The sequence below is a fragment of the Lolium perenne genome, chromosome 4, assembly GCF_019359855.2.
Source record: "Lolium perenne isolate Kyuss_39 chromosome 4, Kyuss_2.0, whole genome shotgun sequence".
NCBI classification, from domain to species: Eukaryota; Viridiplantae; Streptophyta; class Magnoliopsida; order Poales; family Poaceae; genus Lolium; species Lolium perenne.
Genome location: NC_067247.2, coordinates 363,721,550 through 363,744,481, shown reverse-complemented (window position 1 = coordinate 363,744,481; position 22,932 = coordinate 363,721,550). Strand labels below are relative to the sequence as shown.

Genomic DNA, 22,932 nt, shown 5'->3' with positions numbered 1-22,932 from the left:
CGCTAAGATCTAGGGCTCCCGCCGGTGAGATTTGTGTGTGGAGGAAGGTAGTGGTGGTGGGGGATTTTTGAATCACCGTGGAGGAGAGAGAGAGGGACATGAGTGTGTCTCTTGAACCCTCCACGTTGGACCATTCCAATCAATTCATATATAGCAATAATTTTTGATTTAGTGTAATCACGATGGTCTTCCTTTTGATTGAAAAAAGAGATGCCTCGTTGCTTCATGCTATTGAGCTAGCATGTTGCATCCATGTGCTCATAGTTATTCTACAACAGAAGGAATCAACCCGAGAAATTAACTTTTTATTTTGAAAACAATCAGCACAAGAAGAGTTCCCTCTTGTTAGGGTTTTCTGTTTCTCTCGCGGCACCTCCGTGTTGATCCTTTGCCCCCGTTTTTCCTTCCCCGCCGGTGTATCGTTTCCTGCCCTTGGCTTTCACGTGCGGGTAGGGGTTGGATTAGTGTTGTGGGTATACTTCATGGGTGTACCATCGACAGTGCCTGGATCCGGCAAGCCCGGGTGGCCCACAGATGGTGGTGAGGCATGTGGCCCATTGGGCGGCCCAGTTGCTGTTGATCCAGACGGAAGATGTCCGGCCCAGGAGCAGGGAGCCGGATCCAACCGACATTGAGGAGGAACCCGGATCCTCGGAGGCCCATTAAGGGACCCGGATCCGGTACGACGTAGATGGAAGGGTGGATCCTTGGCGTGCACGGCAAGACATTGTACCGTAGTTAGGAAACCTGTATCCGGGTAGGACTCTCCATGTAAACCCTAGATCTGTGCGCCTTTATAAGCCGGATCCTGGGAGCCCTAGAGGCAGAACCTCAACTCATTGTAACATCGCGAAAGTGCCCAGATAATTCCAGACAAGCAGCAGTAGGCCCTGTCATCGTGCAGGTGTTCCGAAGCTGGGTAAATCGCGTACCACCGTCCCGTGTGCACTCCGCCCTATGGCCCCTACTTCTTCTCCCCCTCGTGAGGATCCCTCCTCCGAGGTACCGTCGATTAGGCAACGACAGTTGGCGCCCACTGTGGGGCCTGTGGCGTCTGGAGGCCGGAACCGGGAGGGTTCCGCCATGGGAAGCTACGACGACACCATCGCTGTGGGGCGCGTCCTCTACGCCGGAAATCTGCCGATCGTCCCTCCGGATGAGTGTTGGATTCCGGCTAGGACAAACCCTGTCAAGCTCTCCATCGTCCCAGTTGGCGGCATACACATCTTCATCGGGGAAACCGTCGATTCCGACGGAAACCCACTGGTAAGTAACGCAGACGCGACCGCCGCAGAGCTGGACGCTGTCGCGAAGATCCGATCTGAGATGCAGGAGCTTCCCAAGGAAGATTCCGCCTTGGATCTGGAAAAATCAAAGCCCACCCAATCCGCCCCTGAGCAGGAAATAAAGGTGGAAGACCAATGCAGATCCTCCTGGATCTCCCAGGTGTTAGAGAGGCAAAGGTGTCACTTCGTACACTTCTTGGCCCATACCGCCGGAACCGCCCCTCAAGAAGGCGATGCTGGTCCCGAGCAGGTCGAGGTACCGGAAAACAACGCTGCTCCGGATCAGCATGAGGCTGTCGGAGAAAGCGGAACCCCGGTTGAAGAGTCGATTCTGGGCAACCTAAGCCCAATTTCCGGGGATACGCCCTCCATGGATACTGAAGAGTTCGATCACAAGATAAGGGAATACGGATACGGTGATCAGCCTGAAGTTGAATCCGCCCAGCCTAAGCAGGTTCTCGCAACCGTAGCAGCGCTGGGACAACTTGGATCAGAAGAGGCAACCAACCAATCCGACCCTCAGCCATCCCGCCAAGGATCTCCAATGTCACGGGAGCAACCCCGCAGGGATTCTTCCTCGGAGGAACTCCTGTCACCTGAAGAGATGGTTGCACGAGCAGTTCTTAACAAACCTATAACCTCGGGCGACGCTGCAGATCCGGAGGCTCTAGAGGCCACGAGAAAGGAAATGCTGGCCACAGCCAAGAAGCTCGCCAATACCGCAGCCGCAATAAGGGATGAAAGGGCAGAAGCTGCAAACTTGATGGACCACTTCGAAAGACAGGATCGCGAAATTGCTGACACACTCGAGCATGTCAAGAGCATGAGGCAAGAGTGGGAAGTAAAAATGACCTATGCGCAGGCGGAGGCCGATCGAATCGTTAGAGAAGCAATTCCGCCCCGCAGAATCAATTTCGCCACGCCCGCAGAGCAGCAGCCGCTGGAAACCCCAAAGGATAACATGCTAAAAGGTTAGGGTTTTGGGTTGGGTTGGGGTTTTCCTGGGGTATAGAATACCATCCGTATCCAGAGTTCTTGTGATGGCGACGAATCCGGAATCATCCGAAGGCGAGAATAACATTGCTCACATGATGAAGCAATTGGGTCTGATGGAAGAGGATCTTGATGACATGATTTTCGAGGAAGAACCTGAGCAGCCGGTGGAAGCAACTAGATGGTTGGCCATTGCTAGGGTTTGCATAGAAGGCGAGTACTCTACTTTCTGGTTCTTGAAAAACATGCGTACAACTTGGGATCTAGCACACAATGTGAAAACTAGAACCCCAGAGCCAAATCTGCATATGTTTCAGTTTGCTTGTCTAGGAGGCTGGGAGAGGGTGATTGAAGGAGGACCATGGAGTTTTCGTGGAAACCCGGTTGTAATTGTTCCCTGGGATGGGTTCATGAAGCCATCAACAATTGAATTATTTCATATTGACATTTGGATACAAATTCATGACCTTCCCAATGCTCAAATCTTTAGCCTCCAAGGTGGGTAGGTTTATAACATTTGAAGGAGCCTCTAGTGTCTTAGAGGGGAACTTCTACAGGGTGAGAGTTAAACTGGATGTGATAAAAACCTCTGAAGATTGTGGTCTCCATGGCGAGGGCTAACAAATGTGAGCTATTCTTTGTAAAATATGAGAGGCTGCCTAATTGGTGCCAAGTATGCAGACATATGTGCCATGAATATAAGGATCATGGAGATGGCTTGCATCCGCCCAAGCTCTGGTTTTAAGGATATTTTTGTGCTGACTGGAGTATCCGACCAGGTGGCCAGTCGGAACGCGGTAGAGGGAATGGTCGTGGTACTGGTAGAGGTGGTTTCCAAGGCAGAGGCAGAGGAGACTATCGGTTTGCTAATGCTAATGCAACAACTGAAGAAGAGGTTGACGGTGAATGAAAGAATCATGATTAGGTTATGGACGATGTTGATCTAAATAGAAAGAGAGGTGCTTTACCTGAGGGTTCCGGAAGCGCTATAGCTTTGCTACCTCGTGGTAATGTGGCGACCATAGTGGCTCTTTCACAGGTGGTGCCATCCTACCGATGAACAATGTACCTCCAAGTCCACCTCCAAATTGGGACCAGAAACGCCCGAAGATGGGTAATGAAACTGAATAGAATCCTACAAAGAACAATCTGATATCGATGACTCTCAATAAGGGAGTCGACCGGACATAATGAAAATATTAGGCTATAACGGCCGCGGCCTCTTTGGGTTCGCGGCCGTCCGGGCTCTGCTAAATCTCCAGGAGCAGAGTGACCCGAATATAACGTTCTTGTCAGAAACTCATTTGGATGAGTGGTCGGCAGAGTGCCTTCATCGGAAATTGAAGATGTATTTCAACGAAGTAGTGCGAAGTGATGGACGTAGTGGTGGTCTGTTACTCTTGTGGAAGAAGTAGGTTAAAATTTCTCTAAGGTTTAAAATTAAGAATTTATCGATGTAAATGTTAACCACACTTCTGATTTTGTTTGGCGTTTTACTGATCTTTATGGTGAACCAAGGTGGCAACATAAGCACATTACATGGCAGCATCTGAGGGACTTGCATGCCCAAGCAAATTATCCATGGTTAGTTATGAGAGACATGAATGAAATATTATATCCTTTTGAGAAAGAGGGGGAAACCCAAGGCTAGAGTACCTCATGAGAAATTTCAGGGATGCTATCAATGACTGCAACTTGGATGATTTTGGATACACCGACAATAAATTTACTTGGCATAGAGGTCTCATCAGAGAAAGATTAGATCAAGCGTTAACTAATGATGATCGGAATGTGAAGTTTGGTGATGCGGTGCTTCAAAATTTGGAATATAACAGGTCTGATCATAGGCCAATTTTAATGACTTTTGACGGTGAGGGGGTTAATGAAAGAACTAGGCTGGCTATGCTCTGTTTTGAGGCCAAATGGCTGAAAGAGGCCCATTTTCAGCAAGTGGTCGAGGAGGCTTGGGAGCAGGCTGGTGTGCAAGTTCAAACAGGTTCTTTGCCGGGAAAACTTGCTATCGTACATGATCTTCTTCACAAGTGGGATAAATCAGTTTTACACAAAACAAAAAGGAATATAAAAATGATCAGAAAGAAATGGAAAGAGTGGTGAATGGCCCCCTCAATGATGAGATCCTTGAGCAACAAAGAGAACTAGCAAAGGAACTCGGTCACTATTGGAGAAAGAGGAGATACATTGGTCTGAAAGGAGTAGATTAAATTGGCTGCAAGCTGGAGACAAAAATACTTCTTACTTCCATAACTTTGCTAGTGAAAGAAAGAGAAAGAATAGAATCAACAAACTAAATGATGATGGGGGTAATTGGGTGGAAGGTCATTCTAATTTAAACACCATGATATCTCAATACTTCGCAGGTGTGTTTACTACTGAAATATATGAGCCTGACCAAGAAGTATTGTAGAAGGTAATACCAAAGGTCACCGATCCCATGAATGAGCATCGCATGAGACCTTATGGTGCAGATGAAGTCAAGAAGGCCATGTTCTCTATTGGAGATTTGAAGGCTCCAGGAGGGGATGTCCTTCATGCGGTTTTGTTTAAGAAATGTTGGGATTTTTTGGGTGCCACTTTAACAAAAGAAGTCCTATATGCAATAAATGAAAAAGTTATACCCGACTGGAATGATACGATGATTGTCCTTATTCCAACAGTGCTGAGCCCTGAGAAAATTTCCCAGTACCGACTAATTAGCCTATGTAATGTGCTATACAAGGTAATATCAAAGATGATTGCTTTTTGCCTCAAACATATTCTTGATGAGGTTATTTCTCCGGCACAACGTCTGTTTGTCCTTGATAGACTAAGGTTGTGTTTGGTTGAGCTTTTGGAACCAACTTTTGGATTCTCTTCCACACGTACAAATTAAGCAGTCGATCGCAGCGAGTCCGGGCCAGCTTCTGCCGCGGTGGCTTTTAAAAATTAGACGAAAATTACCCACTGTCACCCGTAAGTCATACCGTTTCGTTCCGAAACAGAGCGAAGCAAACAAGTCCACCCCTGTCGATAGTCCAAAATCGAGAGAAACAAGTTCTGGCGGGTAGCGCTAGGGTTGCGCCGCCCCTGCGCCGCCCATCTGCAGGCCCGCCGGCGGCGAGTCTCTGCTCCATCCGCACCCGTCGCCTTTCCCATTCGCGCCTCCCGTCTCCCGACCTCAAAGTACCCGAGCTGACCCCGATCCTGACCCGTCCGTCTCACTCCCGAGGCCAACACCGTCTGTGACCTCGACGTCCTGCCTGACACATCGCTGCCCGCCGCTGGAGGTACGTGGTCCTCTTTCTCATCTCCAGTCTCTCCCGCTCTCATGGTCTGATGCGTATAAATTAGTACAAGAATGTGTGCTCTAGTCAATGAAATCTGAAACTCACCGCAGAGACTTGAATAGATGCCCAATCAACTCACCGCAGTTCCATCTCATCCATGCCGCTTGCTAGGCACATCGTAGGATCCCGCAGATCTGAGTTCACCTAATTAAAATTGCATCAATCAGCAACGTGTGCTGAAACTGTATAAAATTTAGAACAAGCAAATATATGTTCAAACCTCCTTTCCTTTTGTCATGATTCTGTCTAATTTTCTACTGCTTGTGCTGATATTTATTTTTACAAGAACGTGTGCTATAAACATGTATACAATTATTAGAAGAACGTGTGATGTAAATATGTATAAAATTACTACAAGAACCGTATGTTTTACATTGTTGGCTTGTACTGATATTTATTTCAGCGAAAATATGTCCGAAAAGGCCGAGAAAGCAGTGTGGGATGATGCACATTTGGTACACTTTATTGGTATTTGCAAAGAAGAGATTAGTAATGGAAACAGGCCACTGGGCTTTCTCAATCCGATTGGTTGGAAAAATCTTGTAGAGAAGTTCGAAGCAAGAACCGGAAAGAAGCTAACAAGAACTCAACTGAAGAATAAATGGGACAATATGAAAAAAGAGTACACATGGTTCATGGAGTTGAAAATTGCTGCTACTGGACTTGGATGGGATGATGCAAAGCAAACTGTTGATGCTTCCAAAGAATGGTGGGATGAACATCTTCACGTAAGAGAGTACCATTTTATTTGTAGAACCTATGTATAACTATATTTGCATTAGCTAACTTATTTACATTAATTTTCAGAGATGCAATAGTCCCGAGAAAGGTATAAAATGCAACCATTTGAGGTACAGGAAACGTGGACCGAAGCATTTGGATGATATGGATATGTTGTTCCAGAAGGCACATGTAACAGGGGCTAGTGCAAGCTGTCCTGGAGATATATCTAGTGATGAATGTAGTGATGATGATGATGTGGCAGTGGTAGATACAACTGATGAGAGTGCTGAAATAAAATTGGCTTCCTTGAAGAAAGCAAAAGCAAACAAGAAGCGCAAGGAGTTAGCTAATGACAATGAAGAGAAAGCTAACAAGAATCGCAAGAAATCCTCTAATGCTAATAAAGAGAAAGATGAGAAGAGCTCCTACTTTCGAACATATGCAGGCACATGTGAAAAGATAGGAATTGCAGCTGAAAAGATCTCCTCAAGTTTTGTAGCATCATCAGCTCCTCCAACAAACCATGTACCTTCCATTGCAGATGTTATGCAGATGGCGGAAGATTGTGGGGTGCAAGAAGGAACCGCTTTGATGCATACAACCACTATGATGATCGTGAAGCCTGACTTTAGAGAGATCTCCAGCTTGCTTCAAACAAAAGAAGGACGATTTGATTTGCTACAGAGAGAGCATGAAAAAGAGATGAAGCGTGTGTAAAATATTTTAGTTATCGTGTCAGACATATATATCTATTTGCTTGTCTTGTGTTAACCATTTTTGTCTTGTTGTGTGAACCATTTGTGTCGTGTCTCGTGTGAACCATTTATGTCTTGTTATGTGAACCACTTGTGACTTATGTGAACCATTTGTTGCCATGTTCGTGCTGTTGGTACAATAACAAAGATCTGAGCATGATTTTTTCATTACCTTTGTTGCCATTGTCTTTTGTAACTATCTGAGGACATTAGTTTCTATTTGTATTATCTATAAGTATGGATCATTATGAAAAAAATGCAAATATTCTTCCAGAATGGCGATTTACATATCAATTAGTGCACATATCGTTGTTTGCCGACCAATTCGTATATAAACAGTCGCTCTGGCACTCCGGGGCATTACATATATTTCCAATCAAACCCACAGTTCACAGTTGCTACAACTAAACAACTTCCAGATAGTTCACAATTCACAGCAGCTTTTTCACAGTTCATAGTTCACATCAGCTTTTCAGAATCCACAGCTCAACCAAACACACTCTAATTACCAAGGAAAAAAATAGTGTGCTAAATAAAATAGCGTGGCCTTCCAAAATATGCTATGAAGATTATAACGTGCTAATAGCGGAGGTGGCTTTTTGGCTCATATGAGCAAATGCTTTCATTATATAAAATAATTAAAAATTAATTTTAAAAATGTTAAAAAAAATTGGCATAATTTTTTTGGTGTACATCATGACATTCTATGTTCGTACACAAGTTTTCGTAGAAAAACAACATTTTGTGTAGTGTGTACAAAAGACAAAAAAATGTGTTGTATGTAGTCGTGTTACAACATCAAAATTTGTCTTTTTTACAGGAGCCACAAGAATTTTTTTCTTTTTTTTGAAAATTTGTGTACCAACATAAAATGTTTAGATGTACATGTAAAAATTTAGTATAGAATTTTTTGATACTTCAAAATGTGGATTCACATAATGAGAGCAAATGCTCCTATGAACCAAAGTGCATTTCCCGCTAATAGCATGCTATTTTACAAAATATCGTTTCACAAAAAGTTAAAAAATAACAAATATAGTATGCATACTAAGGATTTCAGAAGCTCAAAAATTATCCACATCGCAACGATCAACAAATCAAATTGACAAAATCCTGATGGCACTGAAAGATGAAGATTTATCAGCCCAACAAGTAGATAACTAATGAACCTGCCAACATGCAAACAATTAAAGAGCCAACAAGATAGCAGGAGTGGTAATTAATAAAATGAGATGAAATAGATGGATAATGCATGCGGTCATCATCTAATTTAGAAGAAGAACCACATATTGTAGCTCATCACAATGAAAAACCATAAGCAACTTCTTCTTCTTAGGCAGATTGCATCAGCAGCTTTTATTCGTTGTGATGTTGATTCTTCTTCTTCTTCAACATGTACCCATTGTGTGAGGAGGAGTGAGAATTGTCGATGTGCTTCTGGGATTTCCAACGGGTTGAATGGCTACGGTTAGAATGTTGATTTCAGAATCTCGTGGGCCAAAAGATCTAAAATAGCTAGTCAGCTGCTCAATTTCCCTGTAAAAAATAGCACCACTACAATGCTATAAAAATAGCGCCGCTATAATGCTACGAAAAATAGCGTGCATAGCGCCACTAATAACGTGATTAGCGCCATAGCGAGCCAAATGTCGTTCACTCTCCAAATACACTAGAGCGCCTCTATAGCGCCGAAATAGCGCACTATTTTTTCCGTTGCTAATTACTGACAATGTTCTGTTGGCATATGAGAGTCTACACAGAATCAAGAATAAGAAGAAAGGTAAATGGGGTTACTGTGCAGTAAAACTTGACATGCATAAGGCTTATGACCATGTTGAATGGGTGTTTTTGGAGAAGATGATGATCAGTCTATCTCCATGAAGAGTTTGTTTCACTCCTTATGGCGTGTGTTCAGTCTATCACATATTCAGATTCAATAATCAAGAGACAGAGGAATTTGTGCCAAGCAGGGGTCTAAGACAGGGTGATCCCCTTTCACCCTACTTGTTCTTACTTTCTGCAGAAGGGCCTTCAAATCTTCTGGCTCATAGAGAGGAGGTTTGTGGCATAGAAGATGTCAGGGTTTGCATAAATGCTCCATCAGGGTAGCATTTACTCTTTGTTGATGGTTCCTTATCCTTATGAAATCTGACATGACTAATGCAACCTCATTGATACAGGTTCTTGACAAATATTGTGCAAGCCCGGGGAAATTAGTGAGTGAAGCCAAATGCATCATATTTTTCAATCCAAATGTGGACCCTAATATGAGAGCTGAAATCTGCTATGTGTTAAACATTATGACAGAGGCAATTTCTGATAAATATTTAGGACTTCCTGCTGAAAGTGCATGGAGCCCCCATATGTGGTTTTGGTAATTAATGAAAATCCCTATGGACTAATGTTTGCATTGAGTTATATTTGTAGGAGTTGTCCATAGGCAATGCTTGAACCATATGTTGGCTTCAAGGTTGCAATAAGAAGAAATTGGTGAATGATATCAAGTGTCAAATATGTCTTGAAGATGAAGATGAAGTGAGCCCTCAATTTACTTCAAGACATCAACATGATGAAGAATGAAGAAATGAAGTGCAAGTTCAAGAGGAGCCAACTCAAAGAGATCATATGCTTGAAGCTTGCTATCCATATGGTGATCATGGATATGTGAAGTTGCACCGAAGAAGAAGCTCTCCCATGGTGGATTATGGGGGAGCAATCCACAAGACTTCGTCAAGCAAGCACAATCAAGAAAGGCGTTCCATCTTGTTGCGTTCAAGATCATCATCATTGAGCTTAAGTGGAACATGCAAGGTTAAGGTTTGCTCTTGATAGGGTTTTTTCTCTCCGGTCTCATGGTGTAGTTGGAGATCGGTTTATAGTTTAGTTGCCGTACTATCAACAGGGCTTTCGAGTGAGTAACTCTATCGTATCGTTCAGAGGGAGCTCAAACCTTTTCATCCTTGCATCCTCTTTCTTGGTTGTTATTTGTATCTTATCCATGTGGTGTTTTAGAGCTTGCTCTTACTTCCATAGCAAGCTCTAGTTCATCGAAAACGGATTCCGCATGAATCACTTGTTGCGTTTTCGATATTGGAGTTTTTCTCGGTTTCTCGTATTGAGAGTTTTTACTCTAAAATACATAGAAAAACCTACCCACTTGTTCTTAAGCTTTTCACTCTTTGTGGGGTAGCTCTTGTCATCCCCTTTACAACAAAATTGGTTTCACCTAAATCCGAGTTTCCTAACTCAACTTGTTGCATTTTCGAGGTTGGAGGTTTTACCGGTATGCCTTTTTTAGATAGGTCAAACCTTTCATCATTTATTTCTATCGTACCTTACTGTACTATGATGGTTCCCTGCATTATCTTGTAGAGCTTGTTGCTAGCTTCGAAACGAGCCCAAGATCATCAAAATCGGAGTCCGGATGCAAAAATTCTTAAGGTTTTCGTATCGGGTGCTTGGGTAACAACAAGGGGGGCCGGAACTGCCGCCGGAACTGCCGCCGGGAGCACCCCGGCACTGCCGGTGGCACAAGGTCGGCACTGCCGGCCTGTCGCGATTTTGGCCCTAACGGGCAGAAATCTGAGACCCCTATTTAAGGCCTTCTTCCTCCTTTTTCTCCCCACTTCTTCTTCCTCCTTTGGCTCTCCACCATTATTGACCTTGAGAGCTTGCCACATCCCTCTACTCCCCAATGATTCTTGAATCCTTTTGAGGGAAAAGGAATAGGAGATCTAGATCTACAATTCTACCAATCAAATCCATCTCTTTGTGAGTGGAACTCTCTAGATCTTGATCTTGGTGTTCTTTGTGAATTCCTTTGTTCTTCCTCTCTTATTCCCCCAATAGCTTTTGTAGCTTAGTTGGAATTTGAGAGAGAAGGGTATGAGCATTTTTGTGGTGTTCTTTCCATTGCATTTGGTGCATCGGTTTGAGTTCTCCATCGTGATTCGTGGAGGTGAAAGCAAGAAAGTTGTTACTCTTGGGTTCTTGGAACCCTAGACGGATTCTAGGCCTTTGTGGCGATTTGTTGGGAGCCTCCAATTGAGTTGTGGATGTGTGCCCCAATCTTTGTGTAAGGCCCGGTTTCCGCCTCGAAGGAAATCCCTTAGTGGAACCGTGACCTAGGCCTTCGTGGTGAGGGTCACCAGATATTTAGGTGAGGCGCCTTCGTGGCGTTCGGTGTGTGGTGTGAGTACCGCATCTTGGGGTGAGGCCTTTGTGGCGTTGGTGTGCATCGAGCAACCACACCTCAAGGTAGTGAGCCTCTTGTGGCGTTCGGGAGCACTAAGCTACCACACCTCTCCACCGGAGATTAGCACTCACAAGAGTGTGAAATTCGGGATAAATCATTGTCTCCCGCGTGCCTCGGTTATCTCTATACCCGAGCGCTTTACTTATGCACTTTACTTTGTGATAGCCATCGTTCTTGAAGTTATATATCTTGCTATCACATAGTTGCTTGTATTGCTTAGAATAAGTTGTTTGTGCACATAGGTGAACCATAGTATATAGGCTTTGGACTTGACAAAGTAAACGCTAGTTTTATTCCGCACTTGTTAAGCCCATCTCGTAAAAGTTTTAAACCGCCTATTCACCCCCCCTCTAGGCGAGATCCGTGTCCTTTCAATTGGTATCAGAGCAAGGTCTCTCATTTGAGGCTTCACCGCCTTGAGAGTAAAGATGTTGGCTAGAGGATTAGTGCATGATAACACTCTTATATTAGATGACACAAATTATGATGTTTGGAAAATTTGCATGCTTAGTCATTTTCGGGACATTGACCCTCGTATGGAGAAAATTGTAGATATAGGTTTTTCTCCTCCTATGGATTCACAAAATATATATTTAGAGGATGAGAAAAAATTATATCTCAATTCTCAAGCTTCTAATGTTCTTATGAATGCTTTGCGAGATGTAGGTCTTTTTCCATACCTGCCTTTTTGGAGAGCTCATGAGTTATGGACAAAGATTCAAGATAAATATGATGTGTCCAATATTATTAAGGATGATTGCATTGCTTCCACTTCCGGCCGTGATGAGTTCTCATCTTCATCCACTTCTCCAATGTGTGCAATACACAAGGTAATGATATGGTGAGTGGTGATGAAAATTACAATGTTGATATTGAGATTACTATTGATGATTCTTCATATGTATCTCATTGCAATGCTTCATCTATGGACATAAACACATATAGCACTATAAATCATCTACATGCTTGTGTTGATAGTCCTTGCATACCATGTGTAAGTTGCTTGCATAAATCTCATGATGATATGCTTACTTTGTCTTGTGGCCATGATAAAAATTCTTCGATTTCCTCTAGTTGTTGTGTGACTAACAATGTAGAGTAAACCAAAGATTCTATTGGTAAAGACAAGATCTTGAAAGGTGCCTCAAGTAAATCCTCATCTTTATCTCACGGTTCTCATATATGCCTTATGGCCAAGGGTTCCACGGTATCTCCCACCATGGAACCTAATATTTCTCGTGGTGATAAGGATCAGGATGAGTATGAAGAAGAGGATTGGGTTGTCTCTCTACGCGATAAGGGTAAGAGTGTATTCAAGGTTCTTTGCAAAGATAAAATTGCTAGCTCTCACTTCTTTGAAATCTTGACTACCGCTATTGAGAACCAAAAACTTATTTGGATGCATGAGAACACCATTGATAAAATGGGTGCTCTTGAACGAGAGTATGCAAATGATGTAGCATCCCTAAAGAATGATCTTGAAGAAGAACAAGAGACCGTAGCCTCTCTTGAGGAGCAACTTGAAACTCTTGAGGTGTCTCAAAATGAAATATCTTCTAAACTCACTAAGGAAAGACGTCATGCTAAAGCTAAATTAAAAATGCTTAAAAATGAAAAGTACAAAGTTGATGTTGGTCATGATAAACTTGTTAAGGATCTAGATGATCTAGACAAAGCCCACAAGGCCTTGGAGAGCGAACACTCTATCCTCACCAAGTCACATGAGCAACTACAAGCTTCATATTTAAAATAGCATGCTATGTTACCCTCTCTTCTTGATATGTCTTGTGATGATGCTTGTGCTACTAACTCTACTTCTTGTGAAGCATCTATATTGAAGGAGAATGTTGAGCTAAGGGCTCAACTTGAATTGCTAACTAGCAATTATGGGAAATTGGAAGAAAATCATGGAAAGCTTTCTAGCTCCCATGAGGATCTTATAGCCTCCCATGATAGGCTAAAGTTAGTTCATGAGGCTATCATATCAAAGGCAACACCTTGTGAGCCTCATATGGATACTAGCACTACTACTCAAAATGCTATATTGTCATGTGCTAGTCCTAGTAATTCATCCAGTCATAGTATTGCTAAATATTGTGATGAATTATCTTACTTGCCTTGTTGCTCTAACAATGAAGGTTCTACTTCCTCTAGTACTTGTGTTGTTACTAACCATGTAGAGGAAATCAAAGAGCTCAAGGCCCAAGTCACTTGTTTGAAGAACAACTTGGTAAAGGGTCGTGAAGGGAAATGCAAACTTGACAAAGATGTTGAGTGTGCAACAATCCCCCAATGACAAGAGTGGACCGATACGTCTCCGACGTATCGATAATTTCTTATGTTCCATGCCACATTATTGATGATATCTACATGTTTTATGCATACTTTATGTCATATTTATGCATTTTCCGGCACTAACCTATTAACGAGATGCCGAAGAGCCAGTTGCTGTTTTCTGCTATTTTTGGTTTCAGAAATCCTAGTAAGGAAATATTCTCGGAATTGGACGAAATCAACGCCCAGGGGCCTATTTTCACACGAAGCTTCCAGAAGACCGAAGGAGTCACGAAGTGGGGCCACGGGGCGCCGCCACAGTAGGGCGGCGCGGCCTACAGGGGTCCCGCGCGGCCCTAGCGTGTGGGGCCCCCGTGACGCCTCCTGACCTGCCCTTCCGCCTACTTAAGGTCTTCGTCGCGAAACCCCCAGTACCGAGAGCCACGATATGGAAAACCTTCCAGAGACGCCGCCGCCGCCAATCCCATCTCGGGGGATTCAGGAGATCGCCTCCGGCACCCTGCCGGAGAGGGGAATCATCTTCCGGAGGACTCTTCACCGCCATGGTCGCCTCCGGAGTGATGAGTGAGTAGTTCACCCCTGGACTATGGGTCCATAGCAGTAGCTAGATGGTCGTCTTCTCCTAATTGTGCTTCATTGTTGGATCTTGTGAGCTGCCTAACATGATCAAGATCATCTATCTGTAATGCTACATGTTGTGTTTGTTGGGATCTGATGAATAGAGAATGCTATGTTATGTTGATTATCAAATTATTACCTATGTGTTGTTTATGATCTTGCATGCTCTCCGTTATTAGTAGAGGCTCTGGCCAAGTTTTTGCTAGTAACTCCAAGAGGGAGTATTTATGCTCGATAGTGGGTTCATGCCTCCATTAAATCTGGGACAGTGACAGAAAGTTCTAAGGTTGTGGATGTGCTGTTGCCACTAGGGATAAAACATCGATGCTATGTCTAAGGATGTAGTTGTTGATTACATTACGCACCATACTTAATGCAATTGTTTGTTGTTTGCAACTTAATACTGGAAGGGGTTCGGATGATAACCTGAAGGTGGACTTTTTAGGCATAGATGCATGCTGGATAGCGGTCTATGTACTTTGTCGTAATGCCCAATTAAATCTCACTATACTCATCATATCATGTATGTGCATGGTCATGCCCTCTTTATTTGTCAATTGCCCAACTGTAATTTGTTCACCCAACATGCTTATTCTTATCGCAGAGACGCCTCTAGTGAACTGTGGACCCCGGTCCATTCTTTTACATCGAATACAATCTACTGCAATACTTGTTCTACTGTTTTCTGCAAACAATCATCATCCACACTATACATCTAATCCTTTGTTACAGCAAGACCGGTGAGGTTGACAACCTCACTTTCACGTTGGGGCAAAGTAATTTGGTTGTGTTGTGCAGGTTCCACGTTGGCGCCGGAATCCCTGGTGTTGCGCCGCACTACACTTCGCCGCCATCAACCTTCAACGTGCTTCTTGAATCCTACTGGTTCGATAAACCTTGGTTTCTAACTGAGGGAAACTTACTGCTATACGCATCACACCTTCCACTTGGGGTTCCCAACGGTCGCGTGTTGTACGCGTGTCAAGCTAAATTTCTGGCGCCGTTGCCGGGGAGATCAAGACACGCTGCAAAGGGAGTCTCCACTTCCAATCTCTTTACTTTGTTTTTGTCTTGCTTTACTTTATTTACTATTTTGTTTGCTGCACTAAATCAAAACACAAAAAAATTAGTTGCTAGTTTTACTTTATTTGCTATCTTGTTTGCCATATGAAAAACACAAAAAAATTAGTTACTTGCATTTACTTTATCTAGTTTGTTTTATTTACTATTGCTAAAATGGGTACTCCTGAAAATACTAAGTTGTGTGACTTCACAACCACAAATAATAATGATTTCTTATGCACACCTATTGCTCCACCTGCTACTACAGCAGAATTCTTTGAAATTAAACCCGCTTTACTGAATCTTGTTATGCGAGAGCAATTTTCTGGTGTTAGTTCTGATGATGCTGCTGCCCATCTCAATAATTTTGTTGAACTTTGTGAAATGCAAAAGTATAAGGATGTAGATGGTGACATTATAAAATTAAAATTGTTCCCTTTCTCACTAAGAGGGAGAGCTAAAGATTGGTTGCTATCTCTGCCTAAGAATAGTATTGATTCATGGACTAAATGCAAGGATGCTTTTATTGGTAGATATTACCCCCTGCTAAAATTATATCTTTGAGAAGTAGCATAATGAATTTTAAACAATTGGATAATGAGCATGTTGCACAAGCTTGGGAAAGAATGAAATCTTTGGTTAAAAATTGCCCAACCCATGGACTGACTACTTGGATGATCATCCAAACCTTTTATGCAGGATTGGATTTTTCTTCGCGGAACCTATTGGATTCAGCTGCTGGAGGTACCTTTATGTCCATCACTCTAGGCGACGCAACAAAGCTTCTTGATAATATGATGATTAATTACTCTGAATGGCACACGGAAAGAGCTCCACAAGGTAAGAAGGTAAATTATGTCGAAGAAACCTCTTCCTTGAGTGATAAGATTGATGCTATTATGTCTATGCTTGTGAATGGTAGGACAAATGTTGATCCTAATAATGTTCCGTTAGCTTCATTGGTTTCTCAAGAAGAACATGTTGATGTGAACTTCATTAAAAATAATAATTTCAACAACAATGCTTACCGGAACAATTCTAGCAACAACTATAGGCCATATCCTTATAATAATGGTAACGGCTATGGTAATTCTTATGGGAATTCTTACAACAATAATAGGAACACACCCCCTGGACTTGAAGCCATGCTGAAAGAATTTATTAGTACACAAACTGCTTTTAACAAATCTGTTGAAGAAAAGCTTGGGAAAATTGATATACTTGCTTCTAAAGTCGATAGTCTTGCTGCTGATGTTGATCTTTTGAAATCGAAAGTTATGCCTAATGAAAATAATAATAATAAAATTGTTACTACAGCAAATGTCATCCAAGTTAGAATTAATGAGAATATAAGATTGATGGCCGAATTGCGTGCTAGGTGGGAAAAAGAAGAAAATGTTAAAGAAGATAATATAGCTAAAGTTTGGACTATTACCACCACTAGTAATGCAAATGCTCCACATGTTGCTGCACCTCCTACTATTAATGGTAAAATAATTGGTGTTGGCAATGTTTCCACTTCTAATGCAAAGCGTGAAAAACTGCCTGAAACTGCAAAAACTGTTGAAACTGCCTGTGATAAAACTGCTGAAATTTTTTCCAACATTGGGGACAATGATCCCATTGCTTTAGATTATAATGGTTTGGATTATGATGATTGCCACATCTCTGAAGTTATAAAGTTTTTACAAAAACTTGCTAAGAGTCCTAATGCTAGTGCTATAAATTTGGCTTTCACGAAACATATTACAAATGCTCTCATAAAAGCTAGAGAAGAGAAATTAGAACGCGAAGCTTCTATTCCTAGGAAGCTAGAGGATGGTTGGGAGCCCATTATTAATATGAAGGTCAATGACTTTGATTGTAATGCTTTATGTGATCTTGGTGCAAGTATTTCCGTTATGCCTAAGAAAATCTATAATATGCTTGACTTGCCACCATTGAAAAATTGTTATTTGGATGTTAATCTTGCTGATAATTCTACAAAGAAACCTTTGGGGAGAGTTGATAATGTTCGCATTACAATTAACAATAACCTTGTCCCCGTTGATTTTGTTGTCTTGGATATTGAATGCAATGCATCTTGTCCCATTATATTGGGAAGACCTTTTCTTCGAACTGTTGGTGCTATCATTGATATGAAGGAAGGTAATATTAGATATCAATTTCCTCTCGAGAAAGGTATGGAACACTTCCCTAGAAATAGAATGAAGTTACCTTTTGATTCTATCATTAGAACAAATTATGATGTTGATGCTTCGTCTCTTGATAATACTTGATACACACTTTCTGCGCCTAGCTGAAAGGCGTTAAAGAAAAGCGCTTATGGGAGACAACCCATGATTTTACTACTGCACTTTTGTTTTATATTTGAGTCTTGGAAGTTGTTACTACTGTAGAAACCTCTCCTTATGTTAGTTTTGTTGCATTGTTGTGCCAAGTAAAGTCGTTGATAGTAAGGTTCATACTAGATTTGGATTACTGCGCAGAAACAGATTTATTTGCTGTCACGAATTTGGGCCTAATTCTCGGTAGGTAACTCAGAAAATTATGCCAATTTACGTGAGTGATCCTAAGATATGTACGCAACTTTCATTCAATTTGAGCATTTTCATTTGAGCAAGTCTGGTGCCTCAATAAAATTCGTCTTTACGAACTGTTCTGTTTTGACAGATTCTGCCTTTTATTTCGCATTGCCTGTTTTGTTATGCTTGATGGATTTTTCGATTCCATTAACTTTCAGTAGCTTTGTGCAATGTCCAGAAGTGTTAAGAATGATTATGTCACCTCTGAACATGTGAATTTTAATTGTGCACTAACCCTCTAATGAGTTGTTTTGAGTTTGGTGTGGAGGAAGTTTTCAAGGATCAAGAGAGGGAGATGATACAATATGATCAAGGAGAGTGAAAGCTCTAAGCTTGGGGATGCCCCGGTGGTTCACCCCTGCATATTTCAAGAAGACTCAAGCATCTAAGCTTGGGGATGCCCAAGGCATCCCCTTCTTCATCGACAACATTATCAGGTTCCTCTAGTGAAACTATATTTTTATTCCATCACATCTTATGTACTTTGCTTGGAGCGTCTGTTTGTTTTTGTTTTTGTTTTATTTGAATAAAATGGATCCTAGCATTCTTTGTGTGGGAGAGAGACACGCTCCGCTGTTGCATATGGACAAATATGTCCTTAGGCTTTACTCATAATATTCATGGCGAAGGTTGAATCTTCTTCGTTAAATTGTTATATGGTTGGAAACGGGAAATGCTACATGTAGTAATTGGTAAAATGTCTTGGATAATTTGATACTTGGCAATTGTTGTGCTCATGTTTAAGCTCTTGCATCATATACTTTGCACCTATTAATGAAGAAATACATAGAGCTTGCTAAAATTTGGTTTGCATAATTGGTCTCTCTAAGGTCTAGATAATTTCTAGTAAGATTTTGAACAACAAGGAAGACGGTGTAGAGTCTTATAATGTTTACAATATGTCTTTTATGTGAGTTTTGCTGCACCGCTTCATACTTGTGTTTGTTTCAAATAACCTTGCTAGCCTAAGCCTTGTATCGAGAGGGAATACTTCTCATGCATCCAATATCCTTGAGCCAACCACTATGCCATTTGTGTCCACCATACCTACCTACTACATGGTATTTCTCCGCCATTCCAAAGTAAATTGCTTGAGTGCTACCTTTAAAATTCTATCCTCTACCTTTGCAATATATAGCTCATGGGACAAATAGCCTAAAAACTATTGTGGTATTGAATATGTACTTATGCACTTTATCTCTTATTAAGTTGCTTGTTGTGCGATAACCATGTTCCTGGGGACGCCATCAACTACTCTTTGTTGAATATCATGTGAGTTGCTATGCATGTCTGTCTTGCCTGAAATAAGGGAGATTTACCATGAGTTGAATGGTTTGAGCATGCATACTGTTAGAGAAGAACATTGGGCCGCTAACTAAAGCCATGATCCATGGTGGAAGTTTCAGTTTTGGACAAATATCCTCAATCTCATATGAGAAAATTAATTGTTGTTGAATGCTTAAGCATTAAAGAGGAGTCCATTATCTGTTGTCTATGTTGTCCCGGTATGGATGTCTAAGTTGAGAATAATCAAAAGCGAGAAATCCAATGCGAGCTTTCTCCTTAGACCTTTGTACAGGCGGCATAGAGGTACCCCTTTGTGACACTTGGTTAAAACATATGTATTGCGGTGATAATCCAGGTAATCCGAGCTAATTAGGACAAGGTGCGGGCACTATTAGTATACTATGCATGAGGCTTGCAACTTGTAGGATATAATTTACATGATGCATATGCTTTATTACTACCGTTGACAAAATTGTTTCTTGTTTTCAAAACCAAAGCTCTAGCACAAATATAGCAATCAATGCTTCCCTCTACGAAGGGCCTTTCTTCTACTTTTTATGTTGAGTCAGTTCACCTATTTCTCTCCACCTCAAGAAGCAAACACTTGTGTGAACTGTGCATTGATTCCTACATACTTGCATATTGCACTTGTTATATTACTTTACATTGACAATATCAATGAGATATACATGTTATAAGTTGAAAGCAACCGCTGAAACTTAATCTTCCTTTGTGTTGCTTCAATACCTTTACCTTGAATTATTGCTTTATGAGTTAACTCTTATGCAAGACTTATTGATGCTTGTCTTGAAAGTACTATTCATGAAAAGTCTTTGCTATATGATTCAGTTGTTTACTCATGTCATTTACCATTGCTTTGATCGTTGCATTCATTACATGTGCTTACAATAGTATGATCAAGATTATGATGGCATGTCACTCCAGAAATTATCTTTGTTATCGTTTACCTACTCGGGACGAGCAGGAACTAAGCTTGGGGATGCTGATACGTCTCCGACGTATCGATAATTTCTTATGTTCCATGCCACATTATTGATGATATCTACATGTTTTATGCATACTTTATGTCATATTTATGCATTTTCCGGCACTAACCTATTAACGAGATGCCGAAGAGCCGATTCTTTGTTTTCTGCTGTTTTTGGTTTCAGAAATCCTAGTAAGGAAATATTCTCGGAATTGGACGAAATCAACGCCCAGGGGCCTATTTTCACACGAAGCTTCCAGAAGACCGAAGGAGTCACGAAGTGGGGCCATGGGGCGCCGCCACAGTAGGGCGGCACGGCCGACAGGGGGCCCACGCGGCCCTAGCGTGTGGGGCCCCCGTGACGCCTCCTGACCTGCCCTTTCGCCTACTTAAGGTCTTCGTCGCGAAACCCCCAGTACCGAGAGCCACGATACGGAAAACCTTCCAGATACGCCGCCGCCGCCAATCCCATCTCGGGGGATTCAGGAGATCGCCTCCGGCACCCTACCGGAGAGGGGAATCATCTCCCGGAGGACTCTTCACCGCCATGGTCGCCTCCGGAGTGATGAGTGAGTAGTTCACCCCTGGACTATGGGTCCATAGCAGTAGCTAGATGGTCGTCTTCTCCTAATTGTGCTTCATTGTTTGTTGGGATCCGATGAATAGAGAATGCTATGTTATGTTGATTATCAAATTATTACCTATGTGTTGTTTATGATCTTGCATGCTCTCCGTTATTAGTAGAGGCTCTGGCCAAGTTTTTGCTAGTAACTCCAAGAGGGAGTATTTATGCTCGATAGTGGGTTCATGCCTCCATTAAATCTGGGACTGATGAAAGTTCTAAGGTTGTGGATGTGCTGTTGCCACTAGGGATAAAACATCGATGCTATGTCTAAGGATGTAGTTGTTGATTACATTACGCACCATACTTAATGCAATTGTCTGTTGTTTGCAACTTAATACTGGAAGGGGTTCGGATGATAACCTGAAGGTGGACTTTTTAGGCATAGATGCATGCTGGATAGCGGTCTATGTACTTTGTCATAACGCCCAATTAAATCTCACTATACTCATCATATCATGTATGTGCATGGTCATGCCCTCTTTATTTTTCAATTGCCCAACTGTAATTTGTTGACAAGGTATCAACTTGTCAATGCCTATGGATTGTAGGCTAGGGTTTAGTTGGAAGTAGAGGGTAAGTAGATCTCGAAGGTTTCAGCCGAAAAGTACTCGACGATTATGAAAACTAGGGTTTGTAGACAATGATTCGATGATCTCCTCGTCCCTCGACTCCCCCTTTATATAGGAGGTGGAGCCGAGGGATTCGTGTAGTACAAATTACAGAGTCCGGGACGGTTTCTAACTCATCCCGCCAGATTACAAAATAACACTTCCTATTACAACTCTATCTTTCCTTAAATACATCTTGGGCTCTCGAATCCTCTTATTCTTCGGGTAGTGGGCCTTCAGTAAACCCCGGGTACTATCTTCGGCAAGCCCATTTGGGATGCCTATGTCAGTAGCCCCCGAGATTTTGCTTGAATCGTAGAATCAGGGAAAATCTCCACTGTTTATTTTTATTCGAAAGCTTCAACTTTTTTATATTTCTTCACATAAAATTCTATATTGTACAGGGATAATGGTAGTTGGGGCTAGTTCATCTGACGGATCAGGTACTAGTTAACTGCTCTAGTGGCAATCCGCAAAAACCTACTTCAAAATCACGTCCCTGGACATGATCTCGGGATACTGGTGTAAACTTCGACAGGTGCCGCTTAAGGTCTTACCATTCTGTCGAGTCCCGCCAAATTTATCGGGTACCTAACGCGTCCGTTAGATTTTTCTTCGTATCGTTGATACGGATAAAGGTAGCAGAGCGCAGTCTTTGGCGATGCCACGCCCAAAGAGAACGGATCCGGGGTCTTACCTTCGCAAATTTGCGGCATTCGTAAATTGATCGCAACTTCGGCGTTTGAGAATATATTGTCGAGTGCTTTTCCGGCTGTTGGAATGGCACATTTTATCGAGTCAAATATGACTTATATTGCTCTCCCGATGGGAGTATATGTAGAGTTAATTATAACTCGAAATATACTCTCTTGCTTTTCTATTTTTCCTTTGTTAATTTCATCGGGCACGCGAACAGCGTTCCCGATGGGAGTAGCCCCCGAGGCTACAACCAAGAACTTGTGCTTGGTTGTAGGCTCAACATTTTAGTCCACCTTGTCGCTATATTGTCATTATTTCCCAATATGATCTCTTTCTTCTTCTTTTTTTATCTCTCGGGTGCGCGAACAGCGCTCCCGATGGGAGTAGCCCCCGAGGCTACAGCCAAGGACTTGTGCTTGGTTGTAGGCTCCCGCAATTTCTATATTGCCATACTCGAAATTTTACTTTTTGTCGAAGTAGCCCCCGAGCATTTGGGCAAAAACTTGTATTTGATCAAAGGCTCCCGAAGTATTTAATAATTCTCCCTGTCGCCAATCTTCTTTTATTTTCCTTGTCGACATGCTTCCCTTAATCAAATTTACTTCATCCCTGTTGAATAGTCGTGATTTTTCTGCCTGTGGGTCCATTGCTTCCACCACGTTGACACGTCGTGCAAGTGGGGACACACGTCCTCCGCTTTTTCCGGCGCACGTACGGTAACGCCTATCTCGCAAAAATACCTCTTTACCCTTGTATCTAGAAAATCTTTTCTCACCACAGGATTTCTTCATCCAACGGCACACTGCTTC

The 22,932-nt window shown here is 42.2% G+C and overlaps 1 protein-coding gene across 1 annotated transcript; it reads left to right on the top strand.

Moving 5' to 3' along the window:
- The first annotated feature begins 2,986 nt into the window (after positions 1-2,986).
- LOC139830297 (uncharacterized) lies at positions 2,987-7,063 on the top strand. Its single transcript, XM_071818306.1, has 5 exons — positions 2,987-3,140; positions 3,319-3,393; positions 3,483-3,627; positions 6,027-6,351; positions 6,431-7,063. The coding sequence occupies exons 1-5, from the start codon at positions 2,987-2,989 to the stop codon at positions 7,061-7,063; spliced, it is 1,332 nt and encodes a 443-aa protein (XP_071674407.1).
- Positions 7,064-22,932: the final 15,869 nt, after the last annotated feature.